A 27,741-nucleotide genomic window follows, 5' to 3' on the forward strand; every position below is an offset into this window, starting at 1 on the left:
TTTTGTATTCATTAAAGTTAAACATCTTTCTAAGAAGTTTCTTTAAACCAACTGAAAATAGTTTGAGGAACTGAACTTTAGTAATCTTTATTTCATTTGCAACCCAAAATCTCAGAGCTACATTTGTGAACTCAGAAAGAAAAAAGGTAATAAAATTTTCTAATATACATCTGTAGTGTCAAAAATTCTTACTATCCTTAACATAATTTTGTTATTGGAGCAATTTGGATCATTTTTAATCTTGGTATTGGTCTCTTGGTATTCTGATATATACCATGTTTCCCTGTGTTGTGACTTTTTGCCCCTGTCTTCAGACTACAAGAAGTTATAGTTTATAACCCACTCAAAAGTTCTTAGCTTCTCAATAGGGTAATGGTAAGTTAGGCTTATTTTCAGGTGTTGTGTATATATTCTGGGTAAGCAACTGTGACTTTTTTTAACTCATTCAAATTAAGTGAGGGTGTTACCCAGGATTCTCTCAAACCAAAGCTCGGAGTAACTGTACTCTTTCAAGATAGTGTCAAGAACAAATCAATGGGTGACACACTGCATCCGTCTGATTAAAGTTTGGCACAAACCCAAAGTGCTTTCATCCAAAATTACTATTTTATTAGATCTCAAGCACAAAGATATGCAAAATGTTAAAGCGCCCCCAAATAATAGTTACCCACGGTCTGAAGGGGTCTCGAGTGGTCAGATGACAAAGTTCAAGTGGCCAGTTGAATGCCTGTCACTTTGGATTCCAAGAGATGTCCAGAAGGTCAAATCCAAATTCCTCAGACCTGTCTACCCCTTTTAGATTAGTAACTACTACAATTATATCAACAACATGTCAATCAAAGAAAAACCATTAAGCAAGCACGTTTTAAGCTGTTAGTCCTGCAGCTGTCTTTCACACAACAACAGTCCAAAGATATCTCTAGACTTCCTGTTTTTTTAAAAGATACAATTTCAGCACTTTCAAAGAAAGCTTAAACAGGAAGGCAAGCAGGGTCATGCCCAACTCCCATGGTCACTCAGCTCCCACCTTCCAGCTCATTTAGTTATGCTAAGGCTGCTACAAAGGCCTACTGGCTAGCTTAGCTACTTTTAGCAATGAGCACATTAACTGATATTCCAGTTACTGGCAATTGCCTAAAAACATTAGGCATTCTGCTGGTTGTCAAAATGTCTTCTAACAAAAGGAGCACACAAGAAAGGGCTGTTTAGTTTCAAGCTGTAAATTTATAAAACAATTCTGATTTCCAAGTGAGCCTCAGGCAAAGTCTCCAAAGTTTTTAATGTAAAAGTGAGAAAAACTATGGACCAAATTCTGCAACCACTAAAGTCAGAATTTGGCCTTAAATTTGTATCCATCAACAGATGCGGTAGTAGTGACTGAAAAATACAAAGACCATTCAGCACAGTCATGTCACCCTGCAGTAACTTCCCTGGTTTTATTCTATCTACTTTGTCTGTTCTATGTCTGGATAACTCCATTTATTGTGAGGCTGTTGAAGTAGGGTGACCTTGAGCCTGGGATGGTTTGGGGGGGGGGGGGGGGAAATAGAAAAGAAAAAAACAAGAGGGGAAGAGCAGGTGGCAGTTTCCTTCCTGGAGTGCTGCTGCAAGCAGGCTAAACAGACAGTGGTAGAAACAGCTGGTGGAGTCTGGAGGGAGGTTGGCCAGCACTGGGAGAGAGGCAAGTAGTGAGCAAGGCAGCAACCAGGACAGGAAAGAAGGGATGCAGTAAGTGGAGAGCCAGGGTGTACGGGGAGACTTTGGCAAAGCAGTAAAGTGCCTGAAACCACTATGGCTTATTGCTAAAAGCAGCCAAGTCAGCAGGCTGTAAATTGGCCATTCAGCAGTGTCAGTTTAACCCAGGCAGGAGGGGAGGGGGTTTTTTTGGGTGCCACAGAGAGGGCAGCTTGACCCCGTGTCCTTCCTGATAAGAATTGTGTTGAAGTTGCTGATACATGCTTTTTAGAAGAGCAGGATGTGCCCCAGGAATGTCTATTGGGGCCTCAAGGCCGCAAAAACCCACACCTGGTTAATCGATAATCAGAAGGAGCCTGATAAATAAGTAGGAAAAGTTTGAGGTAGTGGGACTCTTCAGGACTGGACTCTCCCTCTGGATGCATCTTGTGTTCCCCACTGGCAGACTGGCTGCCGCTGTGCCACTCGAGAGCCACACTCAGCTTTGGTAATTATCAAGGGTTGGGGGTGTTTTACTAACCTGTTGCATATGTGTGTATAAGTGCTTGAGACTAAGTAAAGTTAAGCTTTAAGTGAAAGCACTCTTGTGTTGTCCTGTTTGTGCCAGCCATCTATCGGTCGGACGGCTGTGTCTCCCCTGATTTATTTCCTGACACCACCTCGCACAGAGTAAAAGTTACCAAGAGCTTTGGGTTGAAAGAACCCTGGGTAACAAGTGTATGGGACTCCAGTGGCTCAGGTGTGTCATTGAAGCGGTCCTAGGAACAGAGCTGAAATGGAATAAGGCCCGTTCAGGAGGGACAGGAAAGACAGAGATACTAGGAAAGTAGGGATAATCACAAAAGGGACAGGACCTGGGAAAAGGAAAGACAGTGGTATAAGGGGAAAAGAGGAAATGTTAAAAGAAGAACAGTATAGCTAAACGCGGAAAAATAGCTAAAGAGTCTCTAAGTAATCTAAGAAATTATTAGAAAAACATTGTTAGAAAACTCTGAGAAAAGTAAAGCAAGAATGAAATGTGAACAAAATAAGATGTAATAAAAGAGAAACAGACTTAAGAAATATGGAAAAAGTGAGCTGTAGCAAAAGTAAGAAAGTAGTAAGGACTTTAAAACAAAACATCCAGACAGAATCTTAAGGTGATGTGACAGGAGTAGAGAAATTGCCAGAGAGGAAAGGAACTATAAGCCAGAAAGTAACAGAGGAATAATCAATCTTCTTCAGTCAAGAAGCCAACACATCACATCAAGGAACAGAACCCTTTATTTAAGCTGGAACTCAAAACAGTAAACAAAGATTGCACAAGAGGATTGCTAAGGATATAACTAAACATCCTAAGAACTCTTCCTTCATATGCTGGGCTTCCAAAGGCTGAAAACTGAGAAACTGAAAAGTGAACTTATAACAGTGGGGTTATGTTCTAGTGCATTGTATTTTCTAATTCAAAATTCCGCTATTTCATAAATGTAAATTATTACCTATACATTTAATTATGTTTAATTAAGATAATAGTAGTTACTATACAGGTAGATAACAGTAATAGTTTATGGTGTAATCCCAAGTAGTTCCTGCTAAAACAACTAACTCTGATTTACTAGTGATTATTTCCCACTTAACTGATTTCTCCTTTATCCCAGCTGATTGAGATAAAACATAATTTGGCCTCTGCCTCTCTTTATTGCTCTGTTTCAGAACTCTACTCCATTGAGCTCATTATACTGATTATGACATCTCCAGTTTTTTCAGATATGTAATATGTAGCCACAATTAAAAAATGCTGAAGATATGTGTGTGTGTTTGATTGGGTTTAATTTTCAAAATATGAATTACGTAATGAGTTTAAAGTACCATAATGATCTGTACTGGTTATGTTTATTGCAGGCCTACAACTATATCTTAAACTGCTTACTGCAGTGAATGGGGGGAGAGAACAATGTGTTGAAATTCTGAAGAAAGGCAACTTACTGGGTGTTGCACCAGGTGGAGCTCGAGAATCATTCTTTAGTGATGAAAACTACGGTGTCTTGTGGGGTAATCGTAAAGGTTTTGCTCAAGTGGCCATAGATGCAAAAGTGGTGAGTGGTCTCCTGTGTGTGTGATGTAAATGTGTAACCCATTGATTGTTTTGTGTTATATGACCCTCTCTGTGCCTGAGTCATAAAGGATGCAAGACTAGCTACAGGACCTGGTCTGACACTTTCTCAGGATGCCTAGGAATATGAGTCACCTTGTTACCTCCCTGTCTCCAGCTAGAGAAAGAATTGCTTGTGCTTAACTGGGTTTCAGATCCCTGACACCACCAGTCTGTCAGTCACCCAAACAGTCTTCTTGAGGCAATGGGAGCCCTCACTATGGTTTGCAGGCTAATAGTAGGTGCATGCCAGTTCCCGAGCTGTTTTGAAGCATTCCCGTGTGATATCCAGCCCCTGTAACTAACCATTAACAGCAATACCTGGTTTGCTGTCTTCAAGAGGACAGCGTACATGCCAACTTGTTTGATTCATGTGAGGATCGGCTCCCATATAATATCACAGCACCGAGATATATTTATAGTGAAAACAATCATACATTTACTATCAAAGGCTAAGATTTCAGGGAGAGTGAGTAAGGATAATGATGGAAACAGAAAGGTTACATATAAAAGAAAATCCCTATATGCTTTCTAGAGACTAAACTTAACTTTAACAGGCTAACCATCTGTCGAAAAGCAGTCATTTCTCACCTAAATGTCCTTTACAGTGTTCCCAACCAGGGCAGGTTGGGATCTCATTTTCATGAATGTAATCATACTGCCCAATTACATCCTCAGATGCAGGAAAAAGTGGTGTCCTTTTTCCTTCTCCTTATATCCCTCCAAATCCATTGTTTGTCCCCCAAGTATGGATGACCTCTCTTTTCCTCCAAGGTTTATTCCCTGGTGTGCTGACTTCATGTTAATGTCACATCCTTATGTTGACTTGGTATGCAAACAGGGATTCCATTGTGTTGCTTCTAGAGATGTAAATTAATTGCAGTTAACTGACGCAATTAAAAAAAATTAATCGCAATTAATTGCAGTTTTAATCGTACTGTTAAACAATAGAATACCAACTGACATTTATTAAATATTTTTGGATGTTTTTCTACATTTTCAGATATACTGATTTCGTTTACAAAGTGTACAGTGCTCACTTTATATTATTATTACAAATATTTGAATTGTAAAAAACAAAAGAAATAATATTTTTCAATTCACCTCATACAAATACCATAGTGCAATCTCTCTATTGTGAAAGTGCAATTTACAGATGTAGATTTTTTTTGGTTACATATGTGCACTCAAAAGCAAAATAATGTAAAACTTCAGAGTCTACAAGTCCACTCAGTTGTACTTATTGGTCAGCCACTTGCTAAGACAAACAAGTTGTTTACATTTATGGGAGATAAAGCTGCGCCCTTATTTGCATGGCACTTTTGTAGCTGGCGTTGCAAGGTATTTATGTGCCAGATATGCTAAACAGTCATATGCCTCTTCATGCTTTGGCCACCATTCCAGAGGACATGCTTCCGTGCTGATGATGCTCGTTAAAAAAAAATGCGTTAATTAAATTCATTATTGAACTCCTCGGGGGAGAACTGAATGTCTCCTGCTCTGTGTTTTACCGACATTCTGCCATATATTTCATGTTATAGCAGTCTCAGATGATGACTCAGCACATGTTGTTACTTTTAAGAACACTTTCACTGCAGATTTGACAAGCCTCAAAGAAGGTACCAATGTGAGATTTCTAGAGATAGCTACTGCACTCAACCCAAGGTTTAAGAATCTGAAATGCCTGCCAAACTCTGAGAGGGACGAGGTGTGGAGCATGCTTTTAGAAGTCTTAAAAGAGCAACACTCTGATGTGAAAACTACAGAACCTGAGCCACCAAAAAAGAAAATCAACTTTCTGCTGGTAGCATCTGACTCAGATGATTAAAATGAATGTGCGTCAGTCTGCACTGCTTTGAATCGTTATTGAGCAGAACCTGTCATCAGCATGGATGCATGTCCTCTGGACTGGTGCTTGAAGCATGAAGGGACATATGATTCTTTAGTGGAGGGGTGGCCAAACTGTGGCTCGTGAGCCCCATGTGGCTCTTTTACCATTAAAGTGCAGCTCACAAGCCCGCCATGCAACCCCCCCTTGTGCACCTACCAGATTGGGAGGGGGGAGCTCAGGACCTCTTCCTTGCAGTGGGGTGGTGGAGTAAGCGCTTCTGTCCAGCAGGAAGGCGGGGCCTCGGAGCTTCAGCCCTGTGGGGTGCACCATCTCCTGGCAGATGTGCCCGGGCTCTCAAACTTCTGAAGCTTGTCTTATGCAGCTCGGAGAGCCAGTAAGTTTAGCCATCCCTGCTTTAGCACATCTGGCACATAAATATCTCACGACGCCGGCTACAGGAGTGCCATGTGAACACCTGTTCTCATTTCTGACGCTAAACTGGGAGGAGTGGTAGATTCGCTGGAGGGTAGGGATAGGATACACAGGGACCTAGACAAATTGGAGGATTGGGCCAAAAGAAATCTGATGAGGTTCAACAAGGACAAGTGCAGAGTCCTGCACTTCGGACAGAAGAATCCAATTCATCGCTACAGACTAGGGACCGAATGGCTCGGCACCAGTTTTGCAGAAAAGGACCTAGGGGTTACAGTGGACGAGAAGTTGGATATGAGTCAACTGTGTGCCCTTGTTGCCAAGAAGGCCAATGGCATTTTGGGATGTATAAGTAGGGGTACTGCCAGAAGATCGAGGGATGTGATCGTTCCCCTCTATTCGACATTGGTGAGGCCTCATTTGGAGTACTGTGTCCAGTTTTGGGCCCCACACTACAAGAAGGATGTGGAAAAATTGGAAAGAGTCCAGCGGAGGGCAACAAAAATGATTAGGGGACTGGAACACATGAGTTATGAGGAGAGGCTGAGGGAACTGGGGATGTTTAGTCTTCAGAAGAGAAGAATGAGGGGGGATTTGATAGCTGCTTTCAACTACCTGAAAGAGGGTTCCAAAGAGGATGGCTCTAGACTGTTCTCAGTGGTAGCAGATGACAGAACAAGGAGTAATGGTCTCAAGTTGCAGTGGGGGAGATTTAGGTTGGATATTAGGAAAAACTTTTTCACTATGAGGGTGGTGAAACACTGGAATGCGTTACCTAGGGAGGTGGTGGAATCTCCTTCCCTAGAAGTTTTTAAGGTCAGGCTTGACAAAGCCCTGGCTGGGATGATTTAGTCGGGGATCAGTACTGCTTTGAGCAGGGGGTTGGACTAGATGACCTCCTGAGGTCCCTTCCAACCCTGATATTCTATGATTCTATGATTTCAAGGTGACATTGTAAACAAGAAGCTGGCAGCATTATCTCCTGCAAATGTAAACAAACTAGTTTGTCTGAGCGATTGGCTGAACAAGTATTTGTATTAGGTGAACTGAAAAATACTATTTCTTTTGTGTTTTACAGTGCAAATATTTATAATAAAAATAAAGTGAGCACTGTACACTTTGTATTCTGTGTTGTATTTGAAATCAATATATTTGAAAATGTAGAAAACATCCAAAATATTTAAATAAATGCTATTCTATTGTTTAATAGTGCTATTAATGTGATTAATCATGATTAATTTTTTTAATCGTGCGGTTAATCACAATTAATTTTTTAATCACTTGACAGCCCTAATCAGAACCCTTTTAAATAAAAACCTACATTAAAACATTTACTCTATTGTAATCCCACAACCGTGTGAAGCTTTAGTAGAAGATATATTTTGTAAACCAGATTATTGTATATAAAAGAAATAGAATGGATCTCCCCCTAGAAAAGGAACAGTATTGAGGAAAGACTTAATTTGTATGCTTCAAACAGTGTTCCTCCAAGATTTCAGTTTAGGACGTAGCTAAGCCATTAAACAGTTTCAATGTATGCCCGGGGGGCCCTATGTGATCCCAAATGGAGTATCTGATTCTGCAGTGGTCTGTGTGTTTGAACTGTTGTCTACATCAGAGTTTCCTATACCACATTTCACAGGTCAGAGACAAACTGTACCTGCCAATAGCGTCGGGGGATGGAGTGAGGGTGGCAGCTTCAGCAGATGTTACTGAGCATGCTCAGTCTGTGTGAACATGCTCAGTACAAGCCAAGCAGCAACTCTGGTGGGGCATATGACCCCGCATGCCTCCTCACTCATCACCTCTGGCACACAGAACTGGTAAAGTGGGTGCAGTATCATCTTTTATTAGACCAACTTCTGTTGGTGAGACAAGCTTTTGAGCTATACAGACTTCTTCCTCAGGTCTGGGAAAGGTACTTAGAGAGTCATAGCTAAATTAGAAGAGAACATGGTCATGCTAATCTAAGGGACCATTCAAGGTGAAGTGGCCCATTAACATCCTTGTAGTCAGTTGACAAAAAGGGGGCTAGTGGATTACAGATTGTTATAAACCATAAATCCAGTGTCTTTATTAAGACCATGATTTTTAGCGTCAAGCAAAGATATGAATTTAAATTCAATATTATGAAAAACAAAGAGTTTGAATCAAATGTCAGCGGAGTAGAATGAAGAATTCTTCAAATGAATGTTTGTTTTACAATGTACAATAGTAGGCTGTTACAGGGATGTTGCACAAGAACTACATTCTCTGTTAAAGTGTGGTCTACACTATAACAAAATTTCAGAACCTCTGGTCTAATTTATGTCTCTGATAAACCTCTTGGGATAGGAACTGATGGGGAAAAAAAGTTCTGTACCATCCCAGGTGGGTGGTTGGTGCTCAATCTGTAATAATAATAATGAAGGAGCTGTCACAACATAAGGTTTAGGAAGGATATTTGCTTTGAGGTGATATGATCTCAATGTGTGCTTCTGAGAGACAATAACTTGCATCATATTTTGAAAGAAAAATAATTTTCTGAAAAATTACAACTTCTTAAAACTATTTTAAATATTAAAGGCATTAGAAAGCAAACATTCAATTAGGCAAGGTCATCCTTTCTTCTTGCCCCCTCTCCTAATATTTGCAAGAGTTTCATAATACAGATGAGACTCTTAAATTGCATAATCTGTGTATGTTTTATATAGGACTTTTGCTGCATTTTTAGAATCTGCTTGCAAGATTTTGTTACCAAAATAATATCTATATCTGGATTCTTTTTTATCTAACTCACTAGTATTCTAACTTCTTAGGCACTGAAAAAAAACTGCTGAACAGGACTCCTGAAACTGATAATTCTAATATCTGTGGAATTATTTTTTCTTGTTCTAAGTACTAATCTGTCAGCGTTGTTTTGGTGTTCATCGTGATGATAATGGAAACATGTGATTTAGGTTCAAAGAACCCTCAGAAAATGGATCCTCACCTGGTACATAAGTAGCTGTAGTTTCTCCTGACAAACACGTGACTCTTTTTGAGTTTCTAGTCATGATAAATTAACAGTTTCATTTTGATTTAATGGGATGGTAAAGTGGCCTGTAACCACATGATATAGATGCAGAATGACTCTATTCAAAGATGATGCAAGATTTAAAAGAAAAAACTAAGGCTGAACTATTGTCCATAGTCTTACCACTTCTTTTCCTTATTTCTTAGCCCATCATCCCTTTGTTTACTCAGAATATTCGGGAAGGCTATAGAACACTTGGAAAAACATGTAAGATTTACTTCATATGCATCTTTTCAAATTCGTTCGTAGAGGTTTTTTTATTTATATTTTCAAAATCAACTGTTTCTGGGAAGTACTCAGCTTGTGAATTTCTTTCTAATCTTGCATGCATCCAGCGAAGTGGGTATTCACCCACGAAAGCTTATGCTCCAATACGTCTGTTAGTCTATAAAGTGCCACAGGACTCTTTGCCGCTTTCTAATCTTTTGTTCTCTTTTAACTCTGGTAACTTTCTTGTGATGTAAACTCTTCTGGATTATCTAATCTTAATATGTACTTATTGGAGTAGGTATTAATTGTGCTTTACATGGTGACACATCTTAAACTGGTAATTGGTATGCATGAGGTAATGGAAGAGTAGATTATTATTTTCAAGATTATGGGCCCTGAATATTGTTTGACCTTCATGTTGCCTTTAACCAAATCACTTAAGATTTGTTAGTTACAATCCAGACACCATTTTGATTCAGGTTTCAGAGTAGCAGCCGTGTTAGTCTGTATCCACAAAAAGAAAAGGAGTACTTGTGGCATCTTAGAGACTAACAAATTTATTTGAGCATAAGCTTTCGTGAGCTACAGCTCACTTCATTGGATGCATTCAGGGACTCTGCTAGCTTCTAAGCTTATCTACTATGTCTCAAAATGTAATCTCCCCCCTTTTTTTTATAATTCACAGGGTTTATTAGGTGGTTGGATGAACGTTTTCGATTGCCATTCGTTCCTCTATATGGAGGGTTCCCAGTCAAACTTCGCACATATATTGGAGATCCCATTCCCTATGATCCAAATATAACAGCTACAGAACTAGTTGAAAAGGTAAGTTGGCTCTTCTCTTTGAAACTTCAAGGAACCTACAGTCTTAGTTTAAATGATGTTAGTTAGGTGTGAAATATTTAACATCAAATTCCATGACTACTGGTTTCTCATGAAGTAAAACTTTCTTACAGTACATTGGCCATCTTAAATAGTGTACTGTTATTCAATAACATATCTCTGTCTGAAATATCATTTTCTCCAGTCCAGACAACATTATTTTGCACTGTTAGATTCCTCTGCAGATTCGTGCATTGTTCTGTCTCATTACTATCCTCCCTGGCCCTCTCCCTCGATACTTTACACCAGAGGTTTCTGGACTGTGTTCTGTGGATCACTTGTTAGTCTGTGAAGAGTTGGATGATCACAAGGTCCTGGCTGTGATAAAATACATTATTTAAATGGAAGTAAATAAATAACTTTTACAAATGTGCATGCAAGGCTCTAGTGCCCTAACACATAATTAATATTACAACAAACCCCCAGCAGCATTAAAACAATCATTCAGAGAGAAAATCTGCCTTCCACCACCCACAAAAGAGCTTTCCACACATTCATAGTTCTAGACAGTATATTTCAGCCAGCCCTCTCCAAAAACGCCATCTAACAGATGTCTGGCAGTATGCCTAGGTCACCAAATCTGTGCTATTTTTGACTGATGGAGAACAAGTTCTAGAGTCTTAGAGCCCTCACAAAGAGCATCCTGTTATCCACAACTCTCTGCCTTATGGTGAAGGGGATTCAGCTTGTGTGCCTCTGGAGAGAGGCAATCCCTCAGCTAGGTAGGTCACAGGCTATTTAAGGCTTCCTAAGTCATAACCAAAACCTTAAACTCGACCTGGAGTTAGATAGCACTATTACACAGCCAGTGCAGATCCCAGAGCATTTATGTCATGAGTTCCCAGAAAAATGCTTCTCTGAGACAGCTGCTGTGTTCTGCCCCAGTGTTACTCTCTAAATGCCTTAAATACATAACTCTATTTAGAGCACATTGCTATAGTTTAATATTAAGGTAACAAATGTGTAAATGATGGTGGAGAGGTCTGCAAAGGACAAGTTTCTAGCCAGACAAAAAAGGTAAAAAGTTGACTGGATTACTGCTGGGTTCACCTGAGGGTGAACACTTTTTACAAAGGTTTCAGAGTAGCAGCTGTGTTAGTCTGTATCCGCAAAAAGAAAAGGAGGACTTATGGCACCTTAGAGACTAACAAATTTATTTGCGCATAAGCTTTCGTGAGCTATAGCTCACTTCATCGGATGCATTCAGTGGAAAATACAGTGGGGAGATTTATATACACAGAACATGAAACAATGGGTGTTACCATACACACTGTAACGAGAGTGATCAGGTAAGGTGAGCTATTACCAGCAGGAGAGCGGGGGGTGGGGAGGAACCTTTTGTAGTGATAATCAAGGTGGGCCATTTCCGCAGTTGACAAGAATGTCTGAGGAACAGTGGTGGGGGGGAATAAACATGAGGAAATAGATTTACTTTGTGTAATGACCCATCCACTCCCAGTCTTTATTCATGCCTAAGTTAATTGTATCCAGTTTGCAAATTAATTCCAATTCAGCTATAATTCTTGACATCTGATTTGTGTCCATTTATTCTTTTACGTAGAGACTGTCCAGTTTGACCAATGTACATGGCAGAGGGGATTGCTGGCACATGATGGCATATATCACATTGGTAGATGTGCAGGTGAATGAGCCTCTGATAGTGTGGCTGATGTGATTAGGCCCTATGATGGTGTCCCCTGAATAGATATGTGGACACAGTTGGCAACGGGCTTTGTTGCAAGGATAGGTCGCCACTTAAAAGAATAAATGGACACAAATCAGATGTCAAGAATTATAACATTCAAAAACCAGTCGGAGAACACTTCAATCTCTTTGGTCACTCGATTACCAAAAGTGGCAATTCTATAACAAAAAAACTTCAAAAACAGACTCCAACGAGAGACTGCTGAATTGGAATTAATTTGCAAACTGGATACAATTAATTTAGGCTTGAATAAAGACTGGGAGTGGATGGGTCATTACACAAAGTAAATTATTTCCTCATGTTTATTCCCTCTCCCCACTGTTCCTCGGATGTTCTTGTCAACTGCGGAAATGGCACACCTTGATTATCACTACAAAAGGTTCCTCCCCACCTCGCTGCTCTCCTGCTGGTAATAGCTCACCTTACCTGATCACTCTTGTTACAGTGTGTATGGTAACACCCATTGTTTCATGTTCTCTGTGTATATAAATCTCCCCACTGTATTTTCCACTGAATGCATCCAATGAAGTGAGCTGTAGCTCACGAAAGCTTATGCTCAAATAAATTTGTTAATCTCTAATGTGCCACAAGTCCCCCTTTACTTTTTACAGAGTGATCCCTCTATATTTGACCTATTAGTCCTCATCCTCAAAGGAAGCCTGCACAATACTTTCAAAAGACAAGGCTGGGAGCTTCAGTTCATAACTTTGCTAGACACTAAAAATCATGGATTGATTAGAAAGATTGTTGTAATGAGCCATAAATCCAATCTATAACACACTAATAACTCCCCACCCTCAGCTGCTTTCCCCCCTCATCCTTCCTTTCCTCCCTATGACTAGAGGGCTGTTAATGGACCACTTCACCTTGAATGGTCCCTTGAAATATGTGTTTACTACTTTTGTTAAATGATCTGTTCCACCCTGTTTTTAGCTGTGACACTCTGATTAAGTTTCCCAGACTGGAAGAAGAGCTCTGTATAAGTGTGATAGCTTGTCTCTCACAAAAAGAAGTTGGGTCAATAAAAGATGATATGTCACCGATCTCGTCTCTCTGGGTTACTGCTGTCATATGATGTCCAACAGCAGCTGAGTTTATAGAATCACTCCTAAATTGTGAAGACTGCTAACTCAGGGCAAATACACTCCCTCAAAGAGGCTGAAATACCTCCCTGAAGTTACTTTTTGCATGTAAGTAATCAGGTTAGTTGCCACAGGGATAGTATTTGGATCATCGCAGAAGGGGAAGGTGGTCCATAAAACAAATTCTCTATTAAGATGTCACTTACCTTATGAATAACTTTGGGGACCCTAGTCTTTTACCATATTTATGGTGGAAAAGTTGTTGTGTGGCACAGAGGATCTTGATTTTAGGTATCTTGAATATGTTTCCTTTTATTTTGATCTAAGTGAAAATATCTGTCTTAGGTTCTGTGGTGGAACAGCTTCCCACCCCAGTCAGGAAGGGGTTAACGAGGGCTTATGGGCACAATCAGGTCCAATCCAGCGTACTTGTGAGATCTGCTGCACCTGGAGAATGGCAGCTCCTTAAAAAGAAGGAGCCTGTAATAGAAGTCTTTAAATCATGATTTGATGACTTCAGTAACTCAGCCAGAGTTTTTGGGTCTATTACAGGAGTGGGTGGGCGAGGTTCTGTGGCCTGCAGTGTGCAGGCGGCCAGACTAGATGATCATAATGGTCCCCTCTGACCTTAATCTCTGTAAATCTATGAGCCAATCTCAGTGATAGGCAGCACTCAGAGGGACACAGAGCTAGATCACAGAGCTCCTTGACTCCACACAATACAGGGATTGTTGGCTAGGAAAGCTGGTGAAGATCCTCTGCCTATGGATAAGTAGGGGGACCTTCTTTACTTTGTTTTTGTACAGCCCAAGAAGCTTAGCCTGGGTCCAATATCCTGACAAGAGACTAGAGAACCCAGCCCTAGCTCAGGAGTTGTTGACCTGTTTGCTTCACAAGAAGAGGGAGGTCAACCCTGTCTGTTTTTGGGCTGTAAGACTGTTCAACTTTAACTGTCTCCCTGATACTTGTAGCCAGAGAAACACAGCACATCTTCAGACCAACTCTATAGTAACTCCTGCTGAAAGAGAGCCACTGGGGACAAAGGAAGCACCTTAAGTTCCCCTATGACAAATAGGAGAACATGGGCAGTTGCTCTCTGATACAACGATAAATTAGAATGAACTGGTAAAACCCCACAAGCGTGAGTGACACTTAACCCAAGTAGTATGGATCCAGAACAATGGTGCAAGTGACTGCTGAAGAGCAGCAACAGTGGGCAACCCAGCAAGAGCAGTTTCAGCAAAATAATTTGCAACAGTTGGCCACACAGCAACAGCTACAGGGGGTCAACAGCAACAGCTATTGCATGAAATGGCAACACAGCAGAAAGAATTACAACAGAACCTTGACCAAGAGTTGCTGATGAATCTACAGCCTCTTGGGATATCTAGTGGTCTGGTAGCAGGAGCTGTGAGCCTAGGGCCTCTGCCCACACCTGTATCTGTAAAACTGGCTAAAACAGGGCCTGACAGCCACTCTGAAGCCTTCCTGACTACTTTTGAACAGGTGGCAGTAGCCTCAGTGGTTTCTGATGTTGGCCCCTTACCAGCCTGGCCCAGTCCAGGCAGTCTACTGAGGGCTTGACCCTGTGTCTGCAATGAATTACAAACTGTTTAAAGCAGCCATCCTGAATTATCTGCCACCACTTCTAGATGGAAACATATCTCCAGGGAGCCTGACCATGGGTGATGACCCAAAGACAGAAGGAATATTGGTGATTACAGCCATGGCAGCAGATGGGAACCCAGCTGGCTAAGTTAATATTGACAAAGCAGTTCATACAAATACTTCCTCCTGGAGACCCACGTGGATTCTGAGGCACAGCCCAAGGTGGTGGTGCAGCTGATGGAGAACTTTATGGCTGATGAAGAGCCCCCAGAGACAGGAGAAGGGAGACAACTTGTGGCTAAAAAGCTGACCCATACCTGAACCTCTGCCACTCAAGGATGAGTACCCTAGTTACCAGCCGCTCAACTGCCAGGACAACCACCCTAACTCTGGGCAAGCCACAGTAACCAGGCAGGAAGAGCCTGGATAAAACCTCACCAGGTCTTTAGAACCTTGGCCCCATCACCAGACTAAGCTAACACAGACGTGGATGCCAGACCCCTACAACAGCCAGGACCAACACTGTGTGAGAGAAGAGGCTCAGACCACAATATGGTGACCTGCTACTTATGTGGGTAACTGAGGCACGTCATAGAATCATAGAATATCAGGGTTGGAAGGGACCTCAGGAGGTCATCTGGTCCAACCCCCCTGCTCAAAGGAAACACCCCCCTTATGAAATGCCAAATATGCCTGGTGTGGACAGCAGAAAGCAGGGGCTTCCAAAATAACCATCCCCATGTGGATCTGGGGGGTGAAAGTACAAAATCTGTTGGACTCTAGGTGCAGTCAGGCCTTGGTGCAAACGCCATTGGCCAGGACAGGAGGGACCCCCCCCAGGGAGACAGTCTTCCCCTAGTGCATCCACAGGGATGTAAAGGCCTACCCTAGCAGACAACTGAAGTTTACCATGGGACGACATATAGAGACTCTTCCAGTAGTTCTATCCCCAAAGCTAGCCTATCCCATTATTATTGGTCAGGATTGGCAAGACTTCCAAGAAAATATCAGTGAGTTGGGAAAACCAGAGACTGTAGTCACTAACCAGATTCCAACACCTGGGGAAATCCTGGACTGATTTGAAGTAGCTGGATGAGGAGAACCTGATGAATCTCTTGAGGGGGATTTGAAGACTATAAGACATTCACCTGGGTTGCAAATGGGAAGAGTATCTAGGAGGCTGCCGTTAGCTGATTTAGAAGCTGTGACCTAGAATTTGTCCATGAACAAAGGCAGGACCCTGTGCTGAGTGGAGTCCACAACCAATTTGCTGTTATAAATGAAGAGGTGGCAGAATCCCGATGCCTGAAACAGTCACTCCACTTTATACTCAGGGGAGAGAGCTATATCACATTGAATGCAACAAACCAACCAGTGAGATAAGGACACAATTACAGATACCCTGGTTGTCCTATGGCTAAGACATGGTATCCCTTGTGCTGGCCACTTAGGCCAAGAAAATACCTTGTCCTGCATATCTGCCAGCCTTTACTAGCGTGGTATCCACCAGGAGATCAGAGAATACTGTGGGCATGTCTAAACTTACCTCCGGAGCGATCGATCCAGTGGGGGTCGATTTATCACGTCTAGCGAAGACACGATAAATTGACCGCCAAGTGCTCTCCCATCGACTCCTGTACTCCACCAGAGTGATAAGCGTAGGCGGAGTTGACGGGGGAGCGTCAGCAGTCGACCTACCACAGTGAAGACACGGCAGTAAGTAGCTCTCAGTACGTCAACTTCAACTATGCTATTTCCGTAGCTGAAAAGTTGCGTAACTTAGACCAACTTAGCTTGCCGCCGCCACCCTCACCCCCCCAGTGTAGACCAGGCCATGTGTCTCTTGTCAGCATACCAATTAACCAACACAAAAGTTGTCTCAAAGGCCCTTCCCTCCAATTGAGACTCCCTTCCAGAGGATTGAGCTAGATATTGCGGGACCTGTGGAGAAAAGAGCTGCACGATATTAATATATTAATATTATATTAATATAATATATTATAGTAGTTGCAGACTATGCAACCTGATACCTAGAGTCTATTCCACTGAGCTCCACAAAGGCAACACCAGTTGCTCCACAGCTCCTGGAACTTTTCTTAGGTGGGGATCCTGTGGGACATTTTGTTCAGGCAGTACACTTGTAGCTACTCGCTACAGTAAAAGGCAGACTGTGCCCACGCTTGCACTGACAGAGCCTTTCCCTGCTGCTGGAGCCTTTCATATTGCTAAAAATAGCAGTGTAAACGTGGGAGGCACTGCTTGGGCATGTAGAGAGCCCATGTATGTAGTCTGAGGGTTCTGGCATGTAGGACACTCTACTCTATCCACCCAAGCTGTGCCTTACTGTCTACACTGCTGTTTATCTCCATGCTAGCTGGGTGTGCAGTGTCTGAGTTATAGGCAATACTTTCCCCACTCCTGGGTACGAAGTCTGTGTATAACAAGAAAAAACTTTTAAGAACAGAAGGGAAAAATACCACAACAATTATTCAAAAGCATGCAAACCATAAGTAAACCCCTACCCTACAGATTCTTGGACAGTAGTCCTTTGCCTCAGTTTTGGTGTGAAATTCCAACTGACAAATGTCCCTTTTACACATCACTCCCCTTTCCCTCTGCTGCACCCTACTCACTGGTTGTCTGAGGTCAACCAAGTCCCAGAATTCAGGGGTGCGTTCCTGTGGGTTCACCTCCCTCCTCTGGGAGCAGAGTTGGGGGTCAAGCAATGCCTCTGCTTCTGCTCACCTTACCACTGTCACTTCCACCTTTGCTGCTGTTCACCGCTGTCTCACCGCTGCTGCTTGTCGCTCACTGCCACTAGCTGCAATGCCATGTTCTGAGATTTTACCACATAGCCCAGTTCTTCCTGATTTTAGATCTTAGTGATTTCACTGGGTAGTGAGGAACTCTGCTGCTGCATCCTCTGGTGTTCACTGCAATCTGTCCCTATGTCATGTCTAAGATTTACTGTCCTAGAAGTGCACATCATTGATTTCAGCTCTAGTGATCACTGAGGAGGAACAAGGACTCTAAGGCTATGTCTACGCATCAAACTTTGATTTACATATTATGTTGGTGTAAAGCCACCACAGTTAATATATCGCTTGTGCATACACACTTGGCTGCTTGTGGCAGCACTTTGTGTACTCACCAGGGGGTTCTTGTGTCAATGCAAACTGTGGTGCACAGTGGGTAGGTATCTGAGTGTGCCACACCACCACCCTCTCGCACAATGCTTTTTGGGAATTTTGGAAATGCGTTGTGGGGCATACATGAGTGTGATCAGGATCCCAAGAGGGCCATGCTGTGATTGCTCAATCAGGGCAAACTTCAAAGAATGGGGCAGACGATCCGCAAAACTGGTGGTTACTCTACTACTTAGATTTACCAAACCAGCAACAAAACAGCATCTACAATACCTTACTGGTTACCCAGAAGCCAAAACACAGTTCCCTTAAAGCAACCCAGCCTTGAGCTCTCACACAGACAGCCAAGTCAAGTATGATGAGGATTACTGAAAATCTTGATCATCATACTAAAAGCTCTACCACTCCCAAAGGATCAGGCACATTACCCCCTAGGTCAATGAATATTTCAGATCTTACCCAAATATACACTTACAGCCAATTCTTATTAACTAAACTAAAATGTATTTAGAAAGAAAAAAGAGTATTGGTTTAAAGATCATTATACATACAGACATGAATAGAGTTCTTAGGTCAGTTTCACAGTAGAGATAGAGAGCTTGAGAGTTGCAAAGAGTCCTTTTCAGAATCTGTTTATCAGGTTAATAGTCCAATGTCCATATTCAATATCAGGGTGATGCAGAATAGCACTGGAGACCACAGTTTTGTGACCCAAACTTCCACTGATGAAGCTTAAGCAGATTTGAGACTGGCTAGCTTTCAGTGGACTCTCTAAATTATCCTCGCTCACTGGATAACTGGACGCCCCACTCTCTTGCCACATGTCACTCCTCCTCCGTGCTGTTAATGGCAGGGGTCTGTTTATTGCGTGCATTGGAGATATCCACAGTGGTTTGCAGGGTGCTGGTAGGGTCCCCTCCAAGAATGGCATGTGGCTCATTGTAAAAGCAGCAGGTCTGTAGCTCAGCACCAAACTGACTGTTGGCCTCCCCAGCCTTGTGGTATGCCTGCTGCAATTGCTTCACTTTCATGTGGCACCTTCACATGGCTGCTGGTCCGCGTTGTACCCCTTCACCTGCATCCACTGTGCAATCTACTCTAATATGCCCATGTTTCTATGGCTGGTTCATAGCTGTTCCTACACAGTCTTTTCTCCTCAAGGCCAGGAGATCCAATATCTCCTGTCTATTCCAGGCAGGATCACGTCTAGAGCATGTAGCTGGTATGTTTGGTTGGGCAGTTGCACAGAATGAGGAAGACCTGTTAGGTGTGCTTACCAAGTTGGACAATCAGGAAAAGGCATTTCAAAAATATGCAGGGGTTTAAAGTTGAGGGGGAGGGGAGGGCAGGGCTATGCCTTCCAGTCTCTATGAGCCCCTGGGCAGTGGAATTCACAATTGTGACCAGAGTGGTCACTGTTGGGCATTATGGGATAGCTCCAGGAGGACAGTTAAGTTCAACATAGCTCACACACTCTTTACACTTGCACTGTGTCAACCACGGCTCACCATAACAGGGTGCTTATACTCAAATTTGTATCCCACTGATGTAGACACATGAACAAATAGGTTGACACAAAGCAACTTACATCAACCTAACTTTGTAGTGTAAACCAGGCCTAAAGTGAGTCTGCTCTGCTCTGTTTTTAAACATGGAGGGCATGAGGGGCGGTGAAGGCCAAATGGTATCTAAGGCTCTTTAAACAGAGTCCTCACCATCAGACAAAAACACCTAACCCCCTTCCAACTTGCACTTGGATTTGACATCACTATCTCCTGCTTAGTGAGTGAGGTTCAGGTTAGGATAACGCCCTCAATTAGGGGATACTAAGTACAGTTCTGCTGCCCTTTGGACATGCATCTGATGAAGTGACCTGTAGCTCACAAAAGCTTATGCTCAAATAAATTTGTTAGTCTCTAAGGTGCCACAAGTACTCCTTTTCTTTTTGCCGATACAGACTAACACGGTTGCTACACTGAAACCTGTCACTTGGATGTGGGAATATCGGAGTGGGAATTCCTCCACCAACATAAACTTAATTTCAGTCACTTAAAAGTTCAGAATTATTTGCTTTCCCTTAGATTCAGATCACTAATATCCTGTCTCCTCTTCCTCTTCCCCTTCACCACCACCACCACCAAGGAGAAGGATCTCCTGAATGTACAATGGGAAAAGCCAGGGAGAGGAAAGAAACAGAACTACATTAGAATCTCCCCTCTCTCTGCAGTACCTGCCCTTCCTCAAAACACATTAACTTTCCAAAGTCCCTCAGGTCTGAGCCCCCAGAGCCCCCTTGACATGCTGAGAAATCTGACTCAGGTGACCCAAGTATGGCTTTTGGCTCCATTACACAAAAGAGTCATTGCTCCACTACAGTGGGAGACATGTAGCCAAAAAGAATATGTTCATCCATTCATAGAATCATAGAATATCAGGGTTGGAAGGGACCTCAGGAGGTCATCTAGTCCAACCCCCTGCTCAAAAGCAGGACCAATCCCCAAGTAAATCATCCCAGCCAGGGCTTTGTCAAGCCTGACCTTAAAAACTTCTAAGGAAGGAGATTCTACCACCTCCCTAGGTAACGCATTCCAGTGTTTCACCACCCTCCTAGTGAAAAAGTTTTTCCTAATATCCAACCTAAACCTCCCCCACTGCAACTTGAGACCATTACTCCTTGTCCTGTCCTCTTCTACCACTGAGAATAGTCTAGAACCATCCTCTCTGGAACCACCTTTCAGGTAGTTGAAAGCAGCTATCAAATCCCCCCTCATTCTTCTCTTCTGCAGACTAAACAATCCCAGTTCCCTCAGCCTCTCCTCATAAGTCATGTGTTCCAGACTCCTAATCATTATTGTTGCCCTTCGCTGGACTCTTTCCAATTTATCCACATCCTTCTTGTAGCGTGGGGCCCAAACTGGACACAGTACTCCAGATGAGGCCTCACCAATGTCGAATAGAGGGGGACGATCACGTCCCTCGATCTGCTCACTATGCCCCTACTTATACATCCCAAAATGCCATTGGCCTTCTTGGCAACAAGGACACACTGCTGACTCATATCCAGCTTCTCGTCCACTGTCACCCCTAGGTCCTTTTCCGCAGAACTGCTGCCTAGCCATTCGGTCCCTAGTCTGTAGCTGTGCATTGGGTTCTTCTGTCCTAAATGCAGGACCCTGCACTTATCCTTATTGAACCTCATCAGATTTCTTTTGGCCCAATCCTCCAATTTGTCTAGGTCCCTCTGTATCCTATCCCTGCCCTCCAGCGTATCTACCACTCCTCCCAGTTTAGTATCATCCACAAATTTGCTGAGAGTGCAATCCACACCATCCTCCAGATCATTTATGAAGATATTGAACAAAACCGGCCCCAGGACCGACCCCTGGGGCATTCCACTTGACACCGTCTGCCAACTAGACATGGAGCCATTGATCACTACCCCTTGAGCCCGACAATCTAGCCAACTTTCTACCCACCTTATAGTGCATTCATCCAGCCCATACTTCTTTAACTTGCTGACAAGAATACTGTGGGAGACGGTGTCAAAAGCTTTGCTAAAGGCAAGAAACAATACATCCACTGCTTTCCCTTCATCCACAGAACCAGTAATCTCATCATAGAAGGCGATTAGATTAGTCAGGCATGACCTTCCCTTGGTGAATCCATGCTGACTGTTCCTGATCACTTTCCTCTCATGTAAGTGCTTCAGGATTGATTCTTTGAGGACCTGCTCCATGATTTTTCTGGGGAGTGACGTGAGGCTGACTGGCCTGTAGTTCCCAGGATCCTCCTTCTTCCCTTTTTTAAAGATTGGCACTACATTAGCCTTTTTCCAGTCATCCGGGACTTCCCCCGTTCGCCACGAGTTTTCAAAGATAATAGCCAATGGCTCTGCAATCACAGCTGCCAATTCCTTTAGCACTCTCGGATGCAACTCGTCCGGCCCCATGGACTTGTGCACGTCCAGCTTTTCTAAATAGTCCCTAACCACCTCTTTCTCCACAGAGGGCTGGCCATCTATTCCCCATGTTGTGATGCCCAGCGCAGCAGTCTGGGAGCTGACCTTGTTAGTGAAAACAGAGGCAAAAAAAGCATTGAGTACATTAGCTTTTTCCACATCCTCTGTCACTAGGTTGCCTCCCTCATTCATTAAGGGGCCCACACTTTCCTTGGCTTTCTTCTTGTTGTCAACATACCTGAAGAAACCCTTCTTGTTACTCTTAACATCTCTCGCTAGCTGCAGCTCCAGGTGCGATTTGGCCCTCCTGATTTCATTCCTACATGACCGAGCAATATTTTTATACTCTTCCCCGGACAACCTTGTCCAACCTTCCACTTCTTGTAAGCTTCTTTTTTATGTTTAAGATCCGCTAGGATTTCACTGTTAAGCCAAACTGGTCGCCTGCCATATTTACTATTCTTTCGACACATCGGGATGGTTTGTCCCTGTAACCTCAACAGGGATTCCTTGAAATACAGCCAGCTCTCCTGGACTCCTTTCCCCTTCATGTTAGTCCCCCAGGGAATCCTACCCATCCGTTCCCTGAGGGAGTCGAAGTCTGCTTTCCTGAAGTCCAGGGTCCGTATCCTGCTGCTTACCTTTCTTCCCTGTGTCAGGATCCTGAACTCAACCAACTCATGGTCACTGCCTCCGAGATTCCCATCCACTTTTGTTTCCCCTACTAATTCTTCCCGGTTTGTGAGCAGCAGGCCAAGAAAAGCTCCCCCCCTAGTTGGCTCCTCTAGCACTTGCACCAGGAAATTGTCCCCTACACTTTCCAAAAACTTCCTGGATTGTCTATGCACCGCTGTATTGCTCTCCCAGCAGATATCAGGAAAATTAAAGTCACCCATGAGAACCAGGGCGTGCGATCTAGTAGCTTCCGCGAGCTGCTGGAAGAAAGCCTCATCCACCTCATCCCCCTGGTCCGGTGGTCTATAGCAGACTCCCACCACTACATCACTCTTGTTGCTCACCACTTCTAAACTTAATCCATTCATCCACAGCAAGACACTTCCAAAAAGAAGGAGAAAGGAAACACAACTTACCCTAATCCAAGGAGAGGAATTAATTAAAGAGGACTGAAAATTAACAGTAATGTGAAAAAACACATTGTGCTTTTATAAATTTCCAAAGAACAAATCCAACCTTGTTTTATCATCTAAGAGAGATGCAGAGGCCAAAGAGAACATCCACAAAGGAAAGGGTGACGACTTTTCAAAGGAACAAGTGGATAGGGTAGAAGCCTTGCTCAGGCAAAATGACAAAACAGCTCCTGGACTTTAGGAGGTTTCCATTTTCTCCTCCTATATTTGCTGGTAAAGGATCATTCACCAGCTTCAAAGGCTGTAAGGACACAAAACTGAACCAGCAAGATTTCAGTAGTCTCCTCTTTGAGGACAATGGGATTGCACAGGAGTAAATGAAGGTAACTTGATCTGCAGAATATTTTAGTACTGAGGATGCCTGAGAAAGAAAGGTTTCAGAGTAACAGCCGTGTTAGTCTGTATTTGCAAAAAGAAAAGGAGTACTTGTGGCACCTTAGAGACTAACCAATTTATCTGAGCATGAGCTTTCGTGAGCTACAGCTCACTTCATCGGATGCATGCCGTGGAAACTGTAGCAGACTTTATATATACACAGAGAATATGAAAAAATACCTCCTCCCACCCCACTGTCCAGCTGGTAATAGCTTATCTAAAGTGATTATCAGGTGGGCCATTTCCAGCACAAATCCAGCTTGACTCCAAACCCAGAAGTTCACAGGTGTGGCTGTTAGTGACACTTCATTTGTGACGCGAGAGAACTTAATCTGGGATAAAAGGTACTCCTGTGACTTTAAATTGCTAATGAATAGCTGACAGTGCTATTTGATGAACATCACTTTCAATACATAAAAGCCTGCAAGCTCCTACAGTTTGGAGAGGAATATTTTAAAGGTGCACTGCAAGCAAATGCAACTGTTTGTGTCCTCCATTGGTTCTTCCTGATGTAGGATGTAGCATATTTTTTTCATGACATATTTATCTCTGGCATGTTTGGGGTGGTTGTTTTTTAAAAAAAAATAGAAATGACGAGTGGCTATAGTCTTTCCTTTCCTGGCTTTGCTAGCAGCCCTGACTAGTGATCTTTTACAAGGATGTATTCTAAATTGCATCTCTCCACACACAATCCCTTTCTCTCTAAGAAATAGAATCCACACTTTGCTTCATTTATGGTGGAGAGGAACAGAGAGAGTAAACAATAAATAGTGTTAAAAAAAAAAAAAGTCTTGCTTTGCAGGTCATGTCTAAATACCAAAACTCAGAGGCAGTTTCTCTTGTTTTTTTAAAATGGAAATTAAATCCAAGAAAATACATGACAACAACATTAATTTAAATACATAAATTCTAGGGAAAGGTTAATGTTTCCATAGTAACCCGGGGAGATCTTCAAAAACATAAAAGGGAATTAGATGCCCAACTCCCATTGACTGCTCTTTGTGCCTTTTGAAAATCCGTCCCTGGACCCATATTGTACACATTATAGTTCAAGTCCTACCTCTCAGCCTCCTAAATACATAAAAGAGCCCTATGTGAAACAAGGGACCAGACTCCACAGTCCCTTTTTGCCTCACATACATACAAAACATAGTTACACCTCTGAAATTGATAAATATAAGTCAGATCCTTAGTTGCTATAAACTGGCTGAGGTTTGGGCCCTGTTGGAGCACTGTGGATGTTAATGTTAGTATGAGAAACATTTTTAATTTCCTGACTCCAATGCATTTATATGTATTAGCCAAGATTTTCAAAATTATGTGCCTAAATTTAGGCTTATTATTCCATCTTTAGGCATCTACAAAAATAGTCTGATTTTTCCCCCCAAGAGTTTGAGCACCAAAGAGTTCCCACTGACCTTTTTAACTAAATTAAAGTTGACCTGGTTTATAAACAAATTCTTTAGCATTGGTGAGGTGTAGAGCAAAGCGTCTTGGCTGATTACCATATTTTAGCTGGAGCAAAATTACCAGTATATAGTGGATGAGATTTAATAGACCTGAAGAAACATGATTTATTGGGAAGAGTACATTTGAATGCTGAAGGAATTGCCCTTTTACATCATAAACCTCCCTTTTTATTTAGTCATGTCATGAATATTTTATGACTAGTAAACATTTAAAATAGAGTTTGAAAAGTTTATAGCTGGTTTTGAAGGGAAACTGCCTCTTGAACCTTGTGGCAAAGGATTTTACGCTGAATAGGTTTTCCTCAGTGCTGACTTAGTTTAGAGATTATTACAATTGGGGCTTTAGTGCATAGCTAGATATAATTGTTTAGTGTGCTTAGTTATCACAGGAAAATACACTAGCATCTGGAAATGAGACTCTGCCTTAGCAAGGGTTTGATGGGATCTTGCGAGGAATTTCCCTTTTCTGCTCCCTCTGCCCGCACCCTTACCGCTTTCCACAGAGTTTTAGACTTTTTGTATATATTTTGCAACATTGGGAAAACTTGAAGAAAACGATGACTCGTCATTCCTGTAATATAAAACGTTTCCCCCTCTTTCTTTCCTTCTTTCTTTCAGACAAAGATTGCCATCGAAGCGCTAAGAGACAGACACCAAAAGCTACCAGGAAATATATTAAGGGCTCTATTGGAACGATTTGATAAACATCAGAAAGATGACTAGTGTGTTTTACATATGTGTTTAAAATGTACATACCTTGTTGTAAAAGTATTAAAAGCTATGTTACTGTACTTTAAACTTTTTTTTAAAATTACAGTTTCTCCCAACAAGGGCTGTCTCTCTTATGTCTCCGATCAGCAAGTAGAAATGGGCCAAAACTCAAATTCTTAAAAGATAAAATTGGCTTACAAAGGATTTTGAAAAATTTAGGCTTGTGCTCCTTTTACTAGTTTATGGTACATGAAGGTGGCCTTAATTTTCCACCCCACTCAGGCTTTGATCCTGGTACCACTGAAGGCCATGAACCTGATCCAAAGCCCATTTTAAGTCAATGGGAATAAGAATAGGCCAATAATAAATGTCTAGTCTGGTTTTGCTGGAGAACACCCTTGGGGTGTCTCAGATATTTCAATTAAAGTGAGCCTACAATCACTGACAAGATGTTGTTTAAAACATAACTTTTAAGGGAGGTGCTTACAAAAACAAATGATAAGCCAGAGTTTAACAGTCTAAGAATTCTTTGACTGCTCAATAGCACAGCTCCCATTGTGCTAGTTCTCCAGTCATCACAGATTCTTCCAAGGTGGACAACACCTAAAATTTTCTAATATAAAAAAGAAAGAAGAAACCCAAACTCTGACAAGGAGAAAAACTCATCAGGCCTTCTTGATGCACCAGAAAGAATAAATAAATAATAAAAAAAAAGCACAAACCCATCTTTTCTCCTCTGCAGGTTACGTTTACATTTTTGGGGTTTCACCAAGTTTAACAGTAATTTGCTTGGCATAGATGCTCTGATACAGAACATCATATTAATTCTTTCACAGCAGAATTACTATCCTATTCAGACATTGTAAAAAGTTGAAGCACTGTCTAATGTTTGAATTGTTTAGATTGTAAACATAAGGAGTGAAAATCCTGACCCCTCTTAGGGTGACCAGATGTCCCGTTTTTATAGGGACAGTCCCATTTTTTGGGACTTTTTCTTATATAAAGTGCCTATTACCCCCACCTCCTGTCCTGTTTTTTCACAGTTGCTATCTGGTCACCTTAACCCCACTATACTCAATAGTAAAATTCCTTTGACTTCAATTGGACCAATGTTTTAGCCAAGAATGTTAGAAATGAACTCCCAGTTGGTAGCGTCAGAAAACTTTCCACTCAAAGATGCATTTTTTCCTTTTATTTCATGCAATTATTACACTTATAGTATTTGCTCTTTAATGACTCCAAAAGACTGAGCAAACATTTATCCTTTTGTGCTTTAATCCTCTTGCAATAGCCACTTGTCTACTATTACAAGAGGAAAATCAGAGGAAAATTTGATCTGAAGAAACAACTCCAGTTGGTCTTTTTGTACAGCATCATGGTCTCCTTGATTTGGTATTAAAATGTGTAGTGTACAAATGTTGGAATTAAATCTATGTACATAAAAACAAGTGCACTGAAGCATTTAGATTTCTTGTCTTCTTGAAAGCTCAATTTTAAAAGTAAAGTATATTGAGTACAGAAAAGAATCAAAACTAAATGCCCTGTTGCTTCTCTCTACATATTCACGTATTTAGTAACTTAGATCTATATTTTAATTTGGTGTATGAAATCCTGGAAACAAATAAAATTGGAAGTTATACTTCCCACTCACTTTTAAAACTGACAAACTTCTGTGTGTGGATTCCTTCTTCAAACACTCTTTCATAATGGTATTTTACCAAATACGTTGCCACCAGTGCTCATACTCATGTTTTCCAGTTGTGTGCACTTCTGAACCTCCTCCCATACCAGTAAGTGGCCAAATTTCAGCTGTTTTGACAAAAAGAAACCAGAAGTGAGTCTTGTAGCCTCTCTCCCTTTTCTTTAGAGCTCCCAGCCCAAATGGAGATCAGTGATTTTCCCCTTGTGGCTAATACAGTATAGCAGGTTCTCATCTAGTACCCTCAAGGAATCCAATAAATTAAAAACTCAAACTCTTCACTTCTATCCAAGCTCACTTCTCTGCACTCTTCTTTGGCTCTGCAGCATTGTCCTACTGCCCTTGTACAGAGCAACACCCTGTCTTCCTGGAGGCCTGTTTCCAAACTCAGTAGTCCTGCTCACCCTTGTCAGGTTGTTTATGCACCACCTTTTCCGGTAGCCAGACCCTCCCATGCCACTGGGTTCTAGTCCAGGATTCCAAAAATGAGTAGACGAAGTTGGCTCCATCTGACCCCTTGCTGCCATATCTCTGGACTCCTTCCCACCATAGCAGCCCCTTCCTGGGCTCTTTGTACCAGGCAAAAGCCTTCCTGTTCCCTTCA

General features: G+C 42.1%; 1 protein-coding gene across 1 annotated transcript in view; it reads left to right on the forward strand.

The window, feature by feature from the left end:
• Nucleotides 1–27,047, forward strand: part of LOC140906701 (DGAT1/2-independent enzyme synthesizing storage lipids-like) — a 65,513-nt gene extending 38,466 nt beyond the window's left edge. Inside the window, exons 4-7 of the mRNA XM_073331145.1 lie at nt 3,577–3,770; nt 9,291–9,351; nt 10,040–10,179; nt 25,346–27,047. Of these exons, the coding sequence (XP_073187246.1) occupies nt 3,577–3,770; nt 9,291–9,351; nt 10,040–10,179; nt 25,346–25,450 (500 nt within the window). The 3' untranslated portion in view covers nt 25,451–27,047. The remainder of the gene's footprint in view (nt 1–3,576; nt 3,771–9,290; nt 9,352–10,039; nt 10,180–25,345) is intronic.
• The last annotated feature ends 694 nt before the right edge of the window (nt 27,048–27,741 follow it).

Source organism: Lepidochelys kempii, chromosome 2 (assembly GCF_965140265.1).
Source record: "Lepidochelys kempii isolate rLepKem1 chromosome 2, rLepKem1.hap2, whole genome shotgun sequence".
NCBI classification, from domain to species: domain Eukaryota; kingdom Metazoa; phylum Chordata; order Testudines; family Cheloniidae; genus Lepidochelys; species Lepidochelys kempii.